We start from the raw sequence: 20,000 nt of genomic DNA, 5'->3' as shown, positions 1-20,000 counted from the left end.
TTGTATAGAACTTGAAATGAAAAGAACAAATTGCTCAATCTGGACCAACCCTCTGCTTGCGGGTCTTGAGTAGTCTACCTTTCGAAGGTCTTTGGAGGGCGAGACATTGATATCACCCCTGGCCCCAAAGGCCTCCGACCCATCCGTGGTGCGTCCGGTTGACTTTCATCGACTATTTTTCATCACCACCCACTTCCGGACGTGTGGTTCCGGTGGCCGGAAATGGGTCCGTTCCCGTTTTCTTTTATTGCAGCCAGGCTGGGCACAAAGGGAGCGCCCAGCACTCCAGCTCGGACAGCCAGACAGCGGACAGATAGCTCGATAGATAAGTCACGCGATCGCACCGAAGCGCACACGCGGATTCGAGCGTACGGATGGGCGTCAAATGCTCACTGTCACGTTCTTATCACCAAGCGATCAGCACTGGGTAGGGTTCGCGTCACGTCGCGTGGAGGGTACTGACGAGTACTGCTGATAGCCTGGATAGTCTGGAAGTGGTTTTGGAATGAATGGAGTCGGGTCTGAGACGGCCATCACCCGCTGCCACTTGAAAGGGACTTCAAAGCCGTCTAAGGGTATATCTACCCTCTCCCAAACTCCCGCCCTAGATACTGTGCAGAGCGCCTAAGGAGGTGCTTTGCAGCCCGCAGCAGCGCAGCGTCGACATCGATGCTCATGCCGATGACGATGATAATTTGCATAGTAGATTGGATCATGGAGATTAGCCGACTGGTTTGCAGGGTGGCCCGAGTTAGGGCCCTGAAGAGGGACGGCAGTCAGGAATCAGTGCGGGCGAGGACTCGGCAGGGCAGGCTCCGAGCACACGGTCGGCCGATAAGTCGTGACATTTTAATAGAATGATTACGGCGCGATAACGAGCGTATAATTTCTTAATAAACTCACTCACTCCCGGTTTGCCTTGGAGTTGTCTTGGAGTTTGTCGTGGAATCTCCAGGAACACGTGCGTTGCCTGGTTGCTGAAGTGCTGGACACCCGGGGCTGGGCACCGGATGTACCCGAATCTCTTCACCAGAAGGACACCAGATGGTACACCGTCACACCTCGAACACGTGCAGCCGTGGTCACTGTCACCCAGATGTTCGCGAGTGCGATGGAATGCCGTCTCACTTGCCGTGGCCACGCTCCTGGTTTCCGCCCCGCGCAATTGCCGGCCGGAAGTTTGCTTCGGTGGCGGCTCGAATCGTTTATCGTCCTCGCCGCGAAACGAGCTTATTAGCATATCCTTGCTGTCGTTTCGATGACAGTCCAGGTATTCATAAGCCACCAGACACATGTGCGGTTCGTCAACGGAAGGGATAGGACGTCCCTCTGCACGTGTCCCAACTTGTGCTCGCCCCAATTAATAGCTGACATGTTTTCGGTGTCTCTTGTGTGTATGTTTTTTTTTGTTGCATTAAATCATATTCCTCTTTAGCTTGAAGGTGTTTTGTGATGACGCGTGGTTCACGTATGAACAATTTGGAAGATCCCCGGACGAGATGATGATGTGCCTTTTATCACGCATCTTCAGCGGAAAATAACTAATAAATTATGATAAACTCCAGCTCCCGGAAGCATATGGTGACTGTTGATAGCTACTTAATCAAAGCAAATGATCCTTGCAGACTATTGAATTAATGCTTACGCTCTTACGTTCTGAAGTGGACCGGGTAATGTGGGGTGAGCCTTATGCTCTCCTACTCCTACTTGAAGTGCTCGACGGTACAGTTTTCACTTTCATCTAGCATTTTCACGTGTTTTTTTTGGTTGCTGGCTGCCTCAAAACATACCTGAAGTAATGTGAGGAGGATATGGGCTTCCCTTTTGTGCCGAAAGACCGTGCGCCGAGCTGGATCTGCCTTCGATCACAATCGTCATGTCACGAGGCACGAGCCAACTGTCACGGGGATTGGCATGCACAAGGAGTGATAGAGAGAGAGAGAGAGAGAGGGGGAGAGCAAGGGAGCCAGAACAAAACCGAAAAGGATCTCCAGGTTGAATTAAGAAACGCAGAATAATTAACCGGAAATCAGAACACGCGTCCACCGGCGCGTCGCACTCCGGTGCTGCGCGTGGTTTCAGCTGTTGCCGTCTGAAGAAGCAGCCATGAAGTCGTCTCGGAAGGAAGCGGTACCGGATTCCAAGGGCCGGTCGGTAGGTTTCTTGCCATTTTCATCGCTCCGTATACCCTTCTTCCATGCATCGTGTCACGCCCTCCCCCCGGGGGCCGGTACCACTCAACACTCGAACGCTGCATAATAGGCAGCTGGATTGGGCGGGGAAGTGCCACACACCGAACCTCATATATGGTCGGCATAGCATTGAGGGAACAGAGTACAAACCGGTACAACAACTGATCGGGCTCACTTCCGGTGCTGCCGTTTGTGCTAGAACGCGGACCGGACAAAGCAGCAGGAGCCGGTTGGAGGTCGCGGCCGACCCTAGGCGCGCGGAGGGCGGAGGTGCATTTTTCGATGCGATTGCCAGGACCCGGACAACCGTATAGTTATTAAGATATCGAATAGCTCCGTATCCTTGTTAAACGTGGCCACACGTCGTATTCACCTTCGGTTTCGTTTGTTTCGGGTCTGGCATCTTCGGCGTGTATCGGTGCTGCAGTTGACAGTAGGGTACGGTTGGTGCAAGCTGCGATGATCCAGTATAGAGAATGCAATCTGATGGTATTTGCCGGGGGACTCTACAATAGCAGACCGCGACAGACGGTGCCAGAGTGCTGTTGATCGGAGGAGGTAATTTGAGGGCAGATGTTGAGGTAGCTCCACATTGTTTGAGGTGATGTAAATTGAGGAAGTTCCATCAAAGTTTTTATATAAAACATTCATGATCTTTTGGATATCTAAACTCATTACATTTAAATTATTAACATTATTTCCCAGCTGCTATATGTGGTGCAATAAATCAAATCAACCTTTTTGGATGTGTCTCGAACTCAATTTATAGCCATAGTGGGAGTATATAGGAATGTTAATTGAGTCCTGAATTCATTTTAGTAATTCAACTGTTCCATTTAACGAGTGTCCGAAGTAAAACAATATGAAAGCTTCCTGTGGTTGCAGTCTCTATTGTTCCCAGAAGAGTTTCAGAATCGAGGATCGGTCCTGACATCCGGCCTCTGTGGATTCACTGTGACAAATGCAATTCCTTTGACCTATCACCCAGTTGACCGTGACACCCTCAGCCTCAAGCAGTAGACACTATGTGAGCAAAGCAAGCATCAAGAGAGTGGATCGTTGTGGAAGTTTCATGTCCAGCTCCCGGACCGAACCGGTTGGCTGGCACTGGCTCCAGAAGTGTGCAATTGAATTGTGTTTTCCTCGGGAAGCTTTCTGTGGCACTGACTTCTGGTTCGCCTCGGGAACCTTTAGAACCCACAACACAACGCTGAGAACGCAAACTTGATCACGTCCCGTCCCGAGAGTGCCCCCCCCGGTTCCCTCCGGGGTGCGCCATCAGCCATGTCAACGCCAGCCAGCGCTTGGACTTCGGTGACACTTGAGGATTTGTTGAAGAATTTCGTGCAAATGCACAATTCGCCTGTCACAGTCACATGCAGCTGGCCACCTTTTCTAATTCCGATTGTGCCGTGGCAGAGTGTTGATGAGAAGAAGGATAACGAGAAGGATGTCCTCTGGCGAAAGGAAACAAAAACTTCTCTGAAGTGCTTCCGACGATGGCTCGGTTCGGCTCTCGCTTCGTCGACGACGATGTCTGGCGAATCGTCGGGAGCTGGATTCTTCATAAATTTTGCATTGCTGCTCCATTGTTTCATGGTCAGCAATGGGCTGGCTCCAGACGTCGAGCAGCTATCGTCCTTTTGGCAGCCAAGTGCGCCAAGTGGAAGGACGAAGCACGAGGCACTGTGCCTCCAGGCCCTGTGCCCGGTTGGTAGATGAATGGCCATGGGCCACGGTCGACCTAGGCCAAGGCATCTTGTATGGCATGGCATGTGTGTGTGTGTGTATGCACGTCTCGAGACACAGTGAAAGCACCCGGTTCCAACCGTCGTCGCATCGGAGAAGAGTTGAGTTCCTGCGTTCATTATCCAGTTCCGACTTCCGGCAGACGGTACCGACCAGTACAGGCACCGGCGCACACACGGCGAAGCGGCTGAAGTAATTCTAAACCATTTTTTCCAGCTCCGTCCTCCCTCACGGTCGCTCGCTGGAACATGATGCTACCGAGGGAGGAAGCGCCGTGTCAAGGGCACGGTCGATGTGCGACGTTGTGCGGGGATTGAAGCATCCGAATTGAGCAATCTGAGTGCAGTGGCAGGCCAGGCAACGACAGACCGAAAGATGTTGAGCACTGTTTGTTCATTGCTTCTTTGGTTGCTTCCTGTCCTGGTGTAGCAGCAACAATAGTCCTGGACAGGTGCTTCCGATTGCTCAGGCCGCGTGCGTGTGGAGAGCAGTACGTGTGGCACACGCCAGGTGAATGAGGGCTGGAGTACGCCACGCTCCTGCCTCGCTCCGGCATACATTCATCAATTGGCAGCATAGCATCCGTGGCCGTTGATCGAGTGATGTTGATAGCGAGAGCCGAATTCGCGACAAAAGGTTTAGGGGACGAGCTTAAACAGTACAAAGAGCAGGCAAAGTAATGCCCAGGATTCGGATATTCCAGTTGCAAAAAGAATTGTCCTCATAGTTTTTTCTCTCGACCGTGACAGGACTCGAACCTGCAATCTTCGGATCCGAAGTCCGACGCCTTCTCCATTAGGCCACACGGCCGCCGTTGACATCTGGGTGTTAACATTTGATCGCAGTGCGCGTTTACCCCTTGGGAGTTCCTCTATTAGTTTTATGCTTACACACACAATTTCGCAAAGAAACAGCAAGATAATTTGCATGTAAAAATAATTTACATGCCCCTTTGATTCTGTTGCAAAAAAGAACTATCTTCGTTTCTTTATGGATAGGATTTGAATTTGTATCTCTGGATTTTACATTATCTCCATTTGCACCACATGCCGTTAGTTATCAATTTGCTGTTAGCATCCCATACAAGTGTGCGTTTGCCTTTTGCTAGTTTGCCTTTAGGTTTCCTGCTTCCACGCACTATTTCGCAATCTAGCGCCATCCGTATACATGGAGACGGCGTTTATGTTAGTCACGCGCGCGCACGCCGTATCGCTGGTTAAGGTTGGATCTCCGGTGGTCTAGAGAGCGTTGGGAATTGAGTAGGGGGTTTGTCATCTTCAGCCGTTGCTTACGTTTTCATTGTGAAATACAATCGCTACTACGAAATGAACTTACAGCATCCAGCAGTATCGGTAGAGCGGGATTGGCTGCTGCTATTTTGATTCATCCTGCTGGTTATGTAAAGTTAACTTAAACTTCTCTGTTAACTAATATGGTTAACTTATGTAATCCTTAAACACAATTTGATCACTTTCTTTCTTAGTCAACACTAAAAAATCTTGCCATGGGTTTAAATATCTCATTGCAATTTTAAATAATTTTTTCCGTATGCGATATTTGGATGAAAATTCGTATTTTTCATAAATAGATAAAATCGTTTTAGTTCGTATCGCATCTAGGTAATTTTATCTTGGATTTGTCCCTTGTACGTATCGATAGTAATCTTTTTAACTGTTATATTTTTTCCCTTTGAAAATGAAAATCCTTAGTTTATATTTCACTTGTTTGAAATACCATTTACAGTGAAACATAAATAGGATTATAGGAATGAAGTATGCAAATAATTCATTCTGTGAAAAGTATTGCGAGGAACTGCACGAACTGAAAGCGCGCTTGATATCGATCCCGATAAAATACCAGCACCAAATAGCGGACAAAAGATTGTTCACCTTTTCTCGCCTCACTGGCTGGTTGTCCGATATTTTTGCTTCGTTGATTTTTCCAGCTTTTTATCATTCTTCCGCCAATCTGCCTTTGAGGAACGCGTTCCGCTGAATACTCACTGGAAACAGTGAATGTTCCGCTGGAAAAAAGTTCAATATTTTGTTCCAATTTCATTTGCTGTTGCTTCTCTTCATTCCATCGCACGCAAATTAACAAGAGAAAAAAGCTGAAGCATCAAACTTTACTTCACATTACTCGCACACAAGAAAGGAGAGTGCAGTGAAATGAAGGGCAGTGGGGAGGTCACCTACACCAACAAACAATCGCCCGACCGCCCGCCCGGCCAACCGGAGTGGTGGCTCCATCAATCCAAGTTCCAGCGGCGCTCTCAAGGGTACGATAATGAGCTAACAAGGATCTAGGCGACAGATAGCGAGGTTGATCCTTGTGGCGCGCTCTTTGGCGGATCTTTCGCTGCCCAACGAAGGGGACATAAGGCCTCACATTACGCGCTGGCGCGGGCTGTTTGCTCATCCACTCATCCACGCGGTGGCAGGGGTCTTTCTTCGTTTCCGCGACTCCGCGGTTGTCTCTTTCTCAGCCAGTCCAAAACGGGAGCTCATGGCTAGTAGGCATTCCCGGGTTGGGTTGAAAGGTGGCGAGGGCGAGGTTTGGCGAGCTTCTTCCTTTGGCCAAGTAAATAGAGGACGAGTCCGGCGCGTGCGCGTGTCCCAGCTCATGCCAATCCGTCGTCGGTTGTCGTTACGGAAAATACGGGGCGTCACCTCACACGCTCGAAAGCATCGACAAGCGGACAGCGGACGGGATTGCTCATCATCGGGATGCGCTGGATGAACCAGCATAAAAGTGTACATCGCCGGTCATCCGGTGGATCGAGCGAGAAGGACACAGTGAGCGAGTGAGAGGAAAAATCCCTGGAGGTGCTTATGATGTAATGAAATGAACACCCCAGCTGTTCTTCCTCCCCAGCATATCCTTTTCACACATACTACTTTGCATGGCTGTCATTGTGTGCGTCACTCAGTGTCGACTGTCCTTTTCCACCGATTGGCAGCCATATCGAGCTCTCTCTTTCTCTCTCGCGCGCGCGCTCTCTCTCTCTCTCTCTCTCTGTAGGTCGCAGTGAAAGGACACTCGTGGGATGCGGTGTCCTTTTGTGTGCGAGAATGTATGTGTGTGTTGGGTTTGTTTCTGCGCAAAAAGGCTGTGATTTGAGCACCGCTAGCGAGGGATAGAGAGAGAGTGAAAGAGACAGAGAGAGTGAGTGCGAGCGAGTGAGCTGGCAGCGAGAGGAGGGGTCTACGTGAAGGGACCTTCGCAGGGGCGTACTTTCGAGGACTTTGCTCGTCCTTCCGTTTCCGCGTGTCCTTTGGTCGACCGTTGTTGAACCAGCCATCACCGCTCGCCAGTTCAAACCAGTTTCAGCCGTCGAGCCGGTTGGTGTGTTGTCCGAGACCCCCGAGCAACCAGCAACGCAAACTCCATCAGACAATCCGCGTGTTCCGTGGTGCCGTAAATGGAGTAAACGTAATTCGAAGAAAAAAGTGACAAACACCGAGCAGTGTGAAGTGGATGGCCCAGCATCGACAAGAACAAACCGAGCATCTTTGCCTTCGTCTGCCAGAGTGATCGCTCAAGTGGCTGGCAAATTAATAGCTTCCCAAAGGGACCTCCTCGAGAGACCGTGTACGCAACGCCCATGTGTTGGAGGAGTTGTGCAAGAGTATGTGAAGCTCACTACTACCCTCTACGCCACTCCATTCTAAGGACCACTTGGGTGTGAAATCAATTGAATTAATTTCCTTAATTGAGTTTTCCCGTCTTCTACTGGAGTGTTGATGCTGTGTTGCTGGTGACGAGGTGTGATGTGATAACACTCCTTCCACCATCCTCCTTTGTCGGACTACGAACTAACGCCAGGGCGGAATGTGGTCTCAAGCCCTTCTTGGGAGGAAATCTAATCAAGAGTGTTAGTGAAGTGTGGCTGCAAGAAAACAATTGGAGAGTGGGGAGTGCGCTCCAGTCGATTAAAAGCGACCCCGCAGCATAGGGTTGCATAAGTGATCTAGCAACGGAAATTGACAATTTCGATTTAAATTCGTTGAACGTGTTTCGTCTTTGATTGTTGGTTGAACGACTCAGACTTCTGTTTGGTTTGGTTAAATCTGGTAGCAGACCGGAAGAGAGGCGGCTTCTGCGACGAACCGATCGTCGATCGCTACAACATGGTTTATTTAGTACGTATTAAATCATTATTCTTAGTGTAACATAACACTAAAACATATTAGTGATTCTAGATTGTTGACTCGAACGAATTCCTTCCTGATGTTCATCATCAATTCAAGTCAAAATTTGTGTATTCCATTTGAATAATATTTAAACATGCCCACAAAGAACATCTCACAACATAAAATGATGCATTTAAAAACAAAACATCAACTACTTCAAAGTTTTCTTTACATTTAGGTGGATTTGCTTGCTAATTTAATCGATAATTCAATTATTATCTTGCACATTAAAAATCATTGAGTTAACCTGAATGATTTAGTCAACATATGATCGATAGATAATAATAAAACGAAATCAGGCCAGCGCCTTTTGCTGACAACCGTGACAGGACTTGAACCTGCAATCGTCGGATCAGAAGTCCGACGCCTTATCCATTAGGCCACACGGTCCGTGTTGATATGGAAAAATCATGCAAATTGTTGGCTTCAATTTGAATGTATTGAGAATGAATGTGCTATTGGATTTCTTTGCCAAAATCATACCTCAAACTCGCACCGAATACCTGAACATCAGCAATGATCCGATCGAGTAGAGCTTCTCAATCATTGGAACGTTTGAATTGAAATTAATACATTCAGTTATGCTGCTATGTTGAGCCCACATTAGAATGGAATATTTTGTCAATACAGCTTTCCTCACACTGGCCAATCCGGACCGAAGCCGTAAGCGAACAATGGGGTATAGAAACGCAGCGGTTCCCAGGCCTTCCAAACCGATGGGGTTGGTTGTATCACCTCCCAGACCACAGCATAATTGCTATTGAATTTCGAGCATATTAATCGGCCCGACACTAGGAACTGCATTCAATGCAGCATCAACCGATAGGGGTTAAGGGGGGGGTCTAGACTGTTTGTTTGAATTGTTTGACCCGAGTGTTGATACAACAAAATTAACTCGGGGTTAGCGCCAGGATCAAGCAGGAATGCCGATTCTGATCCGGGGCGGATGTTCTGGAATTGTTCTGCGCCTAGAACAATCGCTGGGCGTTGCCCGTTGACCTCGCATGGGGTCCATGATTGTGCCTCAATCATCCGGGGATGGAATGTGTCCTGGAGTGACGCTCACTCACTAATTGCGAGTAGTAAATGCCACCAAACTAACCTCAACACATCTGCTCTGTGCTATCTATCTGTTCTCTTCAGAGTCCCCGTGGCATGCAGGAACCGTGTAGCCCACCAGGAATGCCGATCACAGCCAAGAGTCCAACGATGGAGGGATCCAGCGTCAGTGCGCTGGAGGAGGGCACGCCCGAATCGGGGCGTCGTTCGCACAGTCCGGACCACACGGAGACGACCACCGTCGGCTGTCAGGATACGACTCCGCGACCGACGACAATGCTCAACGGACGGAACAGTGAGCGGCCATCCGGTGCAGGGGTCGCCGGAACGCTCAAGTTCTCGATCGCCAACATAATGGGGCGTGATGACCGAGATGATCAGCAGGCTGCCGAGAGGAGGCGCCACACCGAGGAGCAACAGCAGGAAAGGAAGGACGAAGAAGAGGAGGAAGATGATGAGGATTTGGTGCTGGATGTGGCCAGTCCGGATGATTCTTTCGAAGCGCCATTCCGTGCGTTCAACCGAAAGCGCAGCCACCATCACAGTCCGGACAAATCGATGAGCCCGTTATCAGCGGCTGGCTCGAGTCCTTGTTACGAACTGCCACCATCGGTGTCCGTGGCGGAAGCGTACGATTCGGCCTTCAAGAAGTACGTCCCTAGCTCGATGCATCCTTTCGTTGGCAGTCATCGGCATCAGGAGTTGCTGAGCCAGTACCCGTTGCTGTACTATCCGGGGCAGCTCATGTGTGCCGCTGCCCAGTATGCTGCTCTTACTCAGCAACACCATCAGCATCATAATCAGCACCATCAGCATCATCATCATCAACAGCAACAGCAGCAGCAGCAACAACAGCAGCAGCAGCATCACCATGTGGCGGCGTCTGTTGCTGCTCTCCATCCATACGGTACCGAGTCAGTACGGCGGCTTGAAAGTCCAACACGATCTCCTCCCCCTTCGGTGATGACGATTGGAGCAACACCTACGCATGCACCGCACCCTCACGCGCACCTTAACGGACACCATCATCTGCACGCACATCCGGCTCACGGACATCATCAGCTGTTGTCGGCGGCTGCGGCAGCAGCAGCAGCAGCGGCAGCCGCTGCAGCAGCCGCTACTGCTGATCGCGCGAAACACTCATCGCCCCCGGGAGGCGTTGCGAGTAAGCGTCAATCATCGCTGAATCTAAACATCTCCACCAGCAGTACCTGCTCCTCGATGAGCTCCTCCAGTGGCAGTAGTTCCCGAGCGGCCCTTTCTCCCGGAGGATCCGCCGAAGTTCAATCTCCCCTTGGCAGTGGCTCTTCGTCAGCGGCGGCAGCAGCCGCAGCGGCCGCCCTAGCCGCAAAACAGAAAACCTTCGCTTGCCCCGAGTGTGGCAAGGTGTTTAACGCCCATTACAATCTCACACGTCATATGCCGGTGCACACGGGAGCTCGACCGTTTATCTGTAAGATCTGTGGCAAGGGATTCCGGCAGGCGTCCACGCTGTGCCGTCACAAGATCATTCACACCTCGGAGAAGCCACACAAGTGCCAGACTTGTGGTAAGGCATTCAATCGCTCCTCGACACTGAACACGCACACACGGATCCACGCTGGGTATAAACCGTACATCTGCGAGTACTGTGGTAAGGGGTTCCATCAGAAGGGTAACTACAAGAACCACAAGCTGACGCACAGCGGTGATAAGGCGTACAAGTGTAACATCTGCAACAAGGCGTTTCACCAGATCTACAACCTTACCTTCCACATGCACACGCACAATGACAAGAAGCCGTTTACGTGTAAGATCTGCGCCAAGGGGTTTTGTAGGAACTTTGATCTGAAGAAGCATATGCGCAAGCTGCACGACATCAGTATAAGCGGGATGAGTCACAAACGATCGCGGGCTAGTAGTGGCACTTCTAGGTCATCCCTCGAGTCAAGGATGGCATCTCCAGCCTCACCTGCGGGAACACCCACGGGAGCATCCGGAGCATCCACGGCTCATCATCATCACCATCACCATCATCATCAGTCGCCATCGCATCTGCATCATCCGGCACTTCATCTGCACTCCGGGAACTCTCAAACGCCGGCAGTACCCGCAGTACATCATAACCATCCCAGTGTTCAGTCGACTGACCTCCAGACTAGTCCGTCTCCAGTCGCGGGTCATCCATGGTCAAGCGCTTCGTCGCTAGCAGCTCTGCACCATACGGCCGTGGCTGCGATGCGCAATGGAACTGCCGGCGATTACGCAAGTCCCTTCCTGATGCCACCGTCCGGACGGCACCAACGGCTATCGGTGGCCGCTGCAGTCGCCGACAGTCCCTTCATCGGGAAAGTGTTTTGACAGAAGTACTTAGCTTACCAACAACAGGATGCCGGGTTCGCCGAGCGGGACGCCAGTGGGACCCTTGCTTCCGCTGTGTCACCATAAAGGCGACGAACGGAGGGGAATGTCTCGGTCATCTTTGCGACTTTAAGCGAAGATTCCAGATTCGAGGATAATGTTCCCCGCCCCCGGGAGGGAGATTGAGGGAGTTCCATATTGGAGAAGTGCAATAAATATGATTCGCAACGCGATTTGATGAGCTAGGGTTCGCGGTTCACGATAGAATCTTGAATTGAGCAGAGGAGGTATCATTGAGGGATCAGGCGGGGCTGTATGGCGTAACGACGGAATTAGTCGATAAGCGACCTAGGTTAAGGGAGGGCTTTAGGAATTTGCCATAGTTTGATGTACATTTCGTCGTGATTTTAAGAGCACAACCCCTAGAGGCTAACGGTGATCGCGGGGGATTGGGGTAGAGGGTGAGGTGAAATGGAATTAAGTCATTTGTATTATATGTATCGGAAGTAAATAAATCGTTTACGGTGGCGTCAAGATATGAAATGAATATGGCGATTGGTTGATCTGATTCACTGATTTTTTTTGGTTTGTTATTTGGAAATTTGTCCCTAATTTCTGGTAAGTAGCACAATCTGTAGTTGAACTATTTCTTGTTGATTTATCTGAATACATTTTCATAAAATTTAATTTGATTAATTTGATGTCCCAATTTTCAAACGCTGTGAAATGTATGAAGTAATGTTAGTTATAGGCACAATAATTCCTTATTGTGAGTTTTTTATTAATGCAAGAACTCTCTAGGAGTTCTAAATCTCAATATTCCTCTATAGATTAACGTTTAGTATTTGAAAAGATTCTGAATCTGGTGTATTATTAATGAATTTTGATTTGATTTGTGCAAGGATCATACTTGCTTTAATAAAGCCGGCTGACGTATTTTGAACGATGGTGTTTTGATCGTGTTAACTACAAGATTATTTTTACCTCAACAATTCTGAACATAATTTATGATTTCCGAAACCAATTTGGAAAGTAGATTACTTTCCTTGCGTAACATAAGCAACGATAGCATGTAGATCTATCATGAAATATGTTGAATATTGCACCGTGGTGTCGTGTCTGGAATAGTCTGTATTGTTCCTATCGATCACACATGCTTTCGAGTGCATGTGTTGGGCATTGATTGATGCCGCTAGCTCCGTGCGAACCTGATAAACAAATAAAAAAGAACGACAGACGAACACGTTCAATCATAATGATATTTCCCGGAGTCATGCAATTTCTTGTGCCCACTCAGTCTCGTGCATACCGGTCGGAATTGTTGGGCGAATCGAACGGAAACTCTTTGTGCAATATGTGTGTATGTGATGGACTTTGTTCATAAATCCTGCTCGTACGCTGAGCGGAAATTGATTTGCTACATTCCGCTAGACAGATTGGCTGATTGGATTCCAAGTTCCCAAAAACGAACTTATTTCGTGGGAATCCGATGTCGTTCCGGGGAATGCTAGTAGCACCATAAGACGTTATGTTCGACGAAACAACGAAACACTCCCGCGCGCACCCCGCTTGTGTGCCCGTGTGCCAATGTGCCGAAATGGAGAATGTGAAAAAGTCCAAAAATTCGGAAAATTTGGGAAGTTCTTCGAAGATTTACTCCGACTGAATGAACACCCTGATCTCGCACCCAGATGCTGGCCGATGGTGGGCTTATGTAATATGTTGTTGCCCAGCAGCAGCAGCAGCAGTCGGTGGTTGTCAGATGTGGATTACGGATACCGGGCCCGGAGGTTAAGCCAGCCATATGTGCCGGTTTGCAAGAAGAAGGAGGAGGAACTTTGGAAACAAAATGGATGCTGCAAACGGTCCAGGCAAGGGCGGCAGAACGGCACAATGTTTCAACCTAATTGGCGAACATCGGAAAGCATCGCCGCATTGGACCTGCACATTCGATGCACTTTCAAAGGACGATATTAGGGGCTAACATTGCCAGGAAAGGAGGGTTGCGGGAAAATACGCAACATGTCCAGCGAGCGTCGAAGCTCGGATGGGATTTGCCGGCTGTTGTTGCCTCCCAATGACCGCACCCTGGTATACGAACATTTATAGTCTCCGATGCGGCCGGCAGGATAATCCGCGTTTTGTGCTGGGCAGTCCCAGGTGCGGTGCCAGGGGTCATTCGGTTGCCATAGAGGATGCCGGATGCCGACTACTAAGCTCAGCGACGTGCAGGGCAATGCTGTGTTGGCCGAGTGCATGATCATGCGGCAAGATCTGCGTGTTGGGAGAAGTTCTATTGAGTTCGTTTTGTAATTAAGTTTAAGTGTTGCAACGTAAATTCCTATGTTCAACTTTCAAACAATTCATTGCAAGGTTGTGTCAACGATGTGAAGTTGACGTCATCCAAAGCTTCAAATTCGAGAAACCATGCTCATCTCTTACTCTCCCTTAATCGTTTGCATGGAAATTCGGGACCGAAATTTTAGCTGAAAACACATTATCTCTGTGCTTCCGACTGACGTCGGATGCGGTCAACTGAAGAAGTCTTCAATGAGATGTGGCCGATATGCTGGCACGCACATAAACATACACCCCAGGAGCTATCGGCGAGCGAGCTAAATCCGGTTGTAATCCGGTAATCGTCCGGCCTGATTTCTAGAATTACACAAATAAAAAGTAAATCGGCTTGCCCTAGCTTGGCCACTGGGTTCTGGGGCAACCGTGTGCCCAGCATCCTGGCATATCCTCTGGATAACAAAAAGAAGGTGAACCTGCATCGATACGGAGAAAACCGAAGAGATACAAATGTTTGTGTATCCTTTTTTTCCCATGTGCCATTGTGCGTTGGCTTTGTTTTGGGTCCGGTCCACCAAGCCGACCAAGCGTATCGCGTGGTGTTTCGAAGGATTTCCCAATTGAGGGTGGGAAAAAGAGAACCCCACGAACGAGAGGGAGTGTAGCATAATTTGATGTGTTGTGATTGTTTTATGTGCTTTACTGTGCGGCGGAATCCCTTGTATCGCCTTGTAGTGTACGTCGTGTAAGCACCGACACAATGCCTCAGATCATTAAAGGTTATTAGCCGGTGTGGAAGTGATCCCAAAATGTTTACCGACAACCGAACGGACCGGGGCTCGGGAAGATATCGGGATGAGATACCTTCGAGCAGAGTTCGAGTGATGTATGCAAGAATGGATGAAAGGTGCCGAGGATCAGCTCGATTGATCACTGATGTACTGGTGGCTGGCCTCGTTTCGGATTCTTCTGCTGCATTCTTTCTCGGAAACGGTTTTTGCGGTTTTTTGCTTAGGGGAAGCAAGCATCCAGCATCCGGTTACCGGAAGGCAGAGACGGTTTGCACTCGTTTAATTGTTTGATTGCTATCCTGTGAGGATTTGGTGAGCTTTGGGAAAAAGGAAGGGAATATGCTTCCGTTTTGGTTGAGTGAAATCCCCCAAGGTACATCCAGGCGATCATAAGAAACTTTTCGAATCATCAAACAGATGCGCAGCATCAGAACCATTATCGTTTTAATTAAAAAGGGAAAAATCTAATACAGATTCTTTGCATTCATTACCTGGCGTTCTAGTTCTTTAAACCGGTAATTTTGATGAATGTTGAGTATTTGGGACATTTTGATGAAAACTTTGAATTGTGTCGCTTTGAATGGAGTTCCACCTTTTACCCCGACATATCCTTTTAATTTTACTAGCATAGTGAAATACACTATGTACGAACCTGGCCAAAGACACCACGAACAGTATGGGACTCCCACTCACTAAACCACTCGCTTGGTTCCCTTTTACCTGCACATTATCCTGAAAAGAAAAAGTATACAGAACTGCTTAATTATTCTTAATAATATCGGTTATTTAATTAAAGTTGTGCTCCAAATAATTGTCAAAAACATTTCAAAACCCTTTTTTTGTCACCCTTTTTTTATTAAAAAAAGAACTCTACCAAGGATACCAAGGATAGGATTAGAAAAAGCCACCTCATTATGCCAATTACCTCGACCATCCACAGAGACATCATTCTAAAAAGCGCTTGATATTAACACGATACGCATCAAATGTCACACGCAGTGAACCATTCCAATCCCGAGGGCACGCGATTTAAATGTTTGAAACCTTCTGCTACAAACTCCCACGTGTCGCATTTCACAGGTGGATTTCTCGAATGCTGCAGCGCCAACGCGCATTTAATCCCTCACGTTGCGGTGTTTGTCAGTCTCATCTCGCTCCGAATGCCACAGAACAATTGCATAAACCCTCGGTGGTCGGAGCATCGCCTAGAATCGCCAATGTTGGCGCGAGCGCCCGCCATTCTGCCGCATAATTGTTGTTCGCCAGAGGGCATCGGTTCCTTGGCCGGGTCATAAACACATGATCGATGCGCATAGGGCAATAGGGACGTTGGAATTAGAATCGCTCCAGTGATCGCTCGCACACCTGGGTCCTCCTCCCTCCCTTCACGTTCTAGCCGTATCAGTGAGTTGGTGACAAAATTATTGGAATATTTCACACCTTTGTTTGCCTCCCTGCCACCCACTTTCCCTCTAGGAATGGGAGGAAAGCGACTCAGCCTCGGAACCAAGGAATCTAGCATGCTCGGGAGGAGGGTGATGATGATGAGTCGGGCTTTCGAATTACATTGCACGGTTCAACACCGTCGTTGAATGAGCGGATTATTCGTGCGAACTCGAGCGAATCGAACGTCTCTTCCCATCATTCCCCCGGGGGCGAGGAAATGGTTCACCGTCGTTGTTCCGTTTCCGTTTTCGCCAAACGCTATGCGATGCGTTCTACACGAGCTACCCGACTGCAGTCCGTTGCTATGCAGTCCGGCGAGGACAATACGGTCCCCACATCCTGCAGCAATTCCCAGCGAATTGCTAAGGGTGACAGTTGAGTTGAGCGAAGAAGCGCATTTGGAAGGTTGTATGCGCTGCTCGTGGTTTTGTTTCATGTAAGATGGACACACGTAGCACATTGATCCGAGATCTCGTCAAATTGAATCGAATGAATTGAAGGAATCAATGCAGAGGCGTTAATGAATGATGAAAGTTTGGAGTTGCAGGTAGGTTATCAGGAACGTAGGGCATTCTCATGAGCTGGACGTCTAGGAAGCAATTTTATACTTTCGTTAACAAATTAACATACTATACACAAGTTGAACAAAGCTTTAGTTATAAGTTGTTGTAAACTTTTTTTTAGATTTCATTGCAATTTTCAATATTATTTACAAACATTTTTAGTCGATTCACATCACTCTACCGTTGCTAAGTACTTGTATAAATGTGTCCTTATGATTCTAAGGTGGTAGTAAGGTCTGGCAAATGCCAAGAATTCAGAATATTTAACATCTCATTAGGTAAATAGTCATTTCCGGCGAGTAGTGTTTACCAAATGCACACCGGGGCTTCACTCGCGTAAAAACTTCGCGAAGATGCCACGAAGATAGCAAGGTCCTTTCATTGCCCTTTCGCGCCCTTAAGATTGTCCTCTCAAGATCCGGTACAGCAGAACGCACATCAAACGATTCGCGGATATCTCAACGGAGCGATCTTTACGTTTTACGCGCTCAAGCTCATGATTACTTCCGGGGCGCTCCTGTCAAAGCCAATCTATCTGCTGGTGGTGGTGCTGCTGCTGCTGCTGACCTTTTCATCATCAAAGACCCAGCATTATGGCAGTACTGACGACTACTTCAAATTCCGTTACTTTCCAACAAAACAGTGAACACCGCCACGTATCGCGATCATGTGCTGAGCGAGATCGACGTGATAGTCTGCCGGTGATGAGACACAAACCGTCGGACCGTGGATTGGAGAGATGATTTCATTTGATAATGGTGTTGACTTTGTCGTACAAGGTCCTGGATTGGGCAGTGAAGTGAAAAGTAAAAACCGCTCGCAAGATCAAAGCCCCGCTGCTATGCAAATACGCACAGTCGTCTCAAACGAGGTGGCCCCACGAGCGAGACCACCGAGCGGCCAAGTGTCACTTGAAATGCCAGATGAAAACCCCCTAAACCTGGAACTAAACCAGATGTTCTAGCCCGCCAGCCCGTCAGCCAGCCAGCCCGTGTCCTGTGGTCTTGGATTCGATATCATTTTATATACATACATTTCCATCAAATGCAATCCCGTGCTCCAGCACAGTCGTTAGTTTGCGAATCCTTGATGTCAGAGAAGTCACCAAGTACTAGTATACGCATCGCGCATCACCGAGCCTCCTGAGCGACCCCTCTTGATGACTCTTGAGATTTTACGGGCTTCCGGGCGTTCGCCCTGGCCAGTCAGTCAGCGTCATTTGATGGCAGCAGCAGCAGCAGCAGCGACAGGTCGAAGAAGCGGCAAAAATATGGAAATTTAAAAGCATCAGTTATTTCTCCAGCACCACTCGGGACCCTCGCTCGCTCACTCGTCACTCGTTGATGGTTTGATGTATTTGTTATCATTATTATGAGCTCACCTCTCCCCCCCTGTATTAGCAGCGTGTCACTCTTGGGATTTGGATCTGGGGACCGAGCTCACACCGAGTGCGAAGGAGGACCGTATAGCTGAAGAAGCGCTGAAGTGCCGTATTCGAGGACTGCCACTGCTCGTCCTTGTCCAACCGGGATTGGCGGCACCGCGTACGCCCACTCCACCCCGATAGCAGGGCAGAGTGAAGCGGAGCGGATGAAGATATTAATTATAATATACCACTTGCTTTGATGTTGATTGTGAGATCGTTGCTGGGGTTTGCTGCTTCGCGTGCATGTTGCGGCTGCAATCCGTGAACCATAAGACAACAGGGCACAGATACACGCTGAACGAGACGTGCGGGGAATCGACAGATAATTATGAACCAGCAGTTCAGCTGTTGAATGTGTTGTGGTTTTGAATTATGGGAATATCTTTGGCCATTCGCTTTGAACTTTATGCGATTGAGTTGAATGACGAAAAAAAACAACCCATCACCATCACTCGACGCGGTTCTTGGCGCCGCAGATGAGTGCGTGTCATTCGTTTGTGTTTTCCGCACCAGCACAAAGGCCGGGGAAGGGCGAAAAGGATCTAGAGCTGAGGACACCTCCTTACCAGTTTGCCGATAGTCAAACGAAGAATGGAACTGGCCTGGAGCGCAAGATGCTTCACTTTTGCTCGATTGATTTGAGGCGGGTGTCGACGCGAATTGGTTCGCCGGAAGGTTTTTAAGGAATTGACTGGCGATTGATTTTACAGGGGGTGTCCTTTCCGTTGGCTAATCGAAATGTCCAACGGTGGACTCGTTTGAAGAAGCATTTTCAAACTCGCATTGTTGGATGTCACTATTGTTGTCGCGTCGTGTCGAGGCGCTTCGATGAATGGCGAATCTCCTGGGAAAAGGGCAACTGGCGTTGATTATTACTTACAGTTTTTGGATCGATCCTTCTATCGAGTATTTATGTAAGTACCAGGGAGTTGTTGGGAGTATCTTTTTGTTGGAACAACTTCTCATTGAAAGTCATTGTCTCATTTTTAGGGTAATCATCAGATGAGTTACATTTTTTGCAATCACTTCGGTGGTTTATCGTTTTACCTAACACTTGTTTTTTATGCTTCGTGCTTTAGGATAGGATACTATCCCAAACAAATCCAATTAAAGCAGCAGCACATAATCGCTCGGATGGTCAAGTCATCCGGAACGCGGAAAACATTACACCTTCCTGACAAGTCCTTTACCGAATCGGAAAAGGGACCTACCGGCCTCGATGACCATTGGCAACAAACAATTATGTTGGCAAAACATTGGTTCACAGTCCTGACAACTGAAGTCATCACAACCGAGAGGCACAATTGGCATGTTTTCGTTTAGCGTTTGGCTTGAGAAACCAAAGTACTGAAGAAAGAAATATGATATTTTTGTATTCTCCCACGAAGGCGGAGGAGTGAAGGATTGGAGAATGGAAGGACATCCAGCGCAAGATGCACCCACCACACCGTTCGATCGATGATCGTTGCTGCCGGGACCAGGGGGTCTCGATACGGTTGAGTGACGTAACATTCAAACATTGCCTTCGGTCCGGAACAACGGACAGGGCGATGGTGTGTCCTTTGTGTAAGGCTCACTCGCTGTTTCGTGTGTGTGTGTGTCTGTGTGTGTGCGCACTGGTTAGATGGTGGGATTATCCGTCATCATTACGATTGTCTGTCGAGCGTTATTCAATGGAATGCTCGCTGGAGCTTCTGGAGAAGCGAAATCCCGTCAGCTTCAAAGCCGCGCACTCGGTGGAAACAACGGAAAGGTCGAACATAAGTCGTTGGCAGAGCCATCGTTATGGTCTGCAACCAAAGGACAAACCATGCTGGCAGGCTGATGCTGGTAGCGCACAAAATCATCTTCAAAATTTGCCCACTTGAGACCCACCGGCAGATGAGTGGACTGTGCTTTCTGCAAGCTGCAGGAGATGATTTTTTTTCCATTATTCGTCTTCTGAG

The 20,000-nt window shown here is 48.6% G+C and overlaps 1 protein-coding gene and 2 non-coding genes across 3 annotated transcripts in view; 1 reads left to right on the top strand and 2 right to left on the bottom strand.

The window, feature by feature from the left end:
* LOC125959623 (fez family zinc finger protein erm) overlaps positions 1-11,621 on the top strand; it is a 22,990-nt gene extending 11,369 nt beyond the window's left edge. The window contains exons 2-3 of the mRNA XM_049692450.1: positions 9,278-9,992; positions 10,113-11,621. Of these exons, the coding sequence (XP_049548407.1) occupies positions 9,278-9,992; positions 10,113-11,533 (2,136 nt within the window). The 3' untranslated portion in view covers positions 11,534-11,621. The remainder of the gene's footprint in view (positions 1-9,277; positions 9,993-10,112) is intronic.
* Trnar-ucg (transfer RNA arginine (anticodon UCG)) lies at positions 4,679-4,751 on the bottom strand. The gene has a single exon. It is a non-coding gene; the product is annotated as a tRNA-Arg (tRNA).
* On the bottom strand, positions 8,452-8,524 carry Trnar-ucu (transfer RNA arginine (anticodon UCU)). The gene has a single exon. It is a non-coding gene; the product is annotated as a tRNA-Arg (tRNA).
* Positions 11,622-20,000: the final 8,379 nt, after the last annotated feature.

This window comes from Anopheles darlingi, chromosome 2 (assembly GCF_943734745.1).
Source record: "Anopheles darlingi chromosome 2, idAnoDarlMG_H_01, whole genome shotgun sequence".
NCBI lineage: Eukaryota > Metazoa > Arthropoda > Insecta > Diptera > Culicidae > Anopheles > Anopheles darlingi.
The sequence above is the reverse complement of the archived record's forward strand: the minus strand, read 5'-3'. Positions and strand labels throughout refer to the sequence as shown.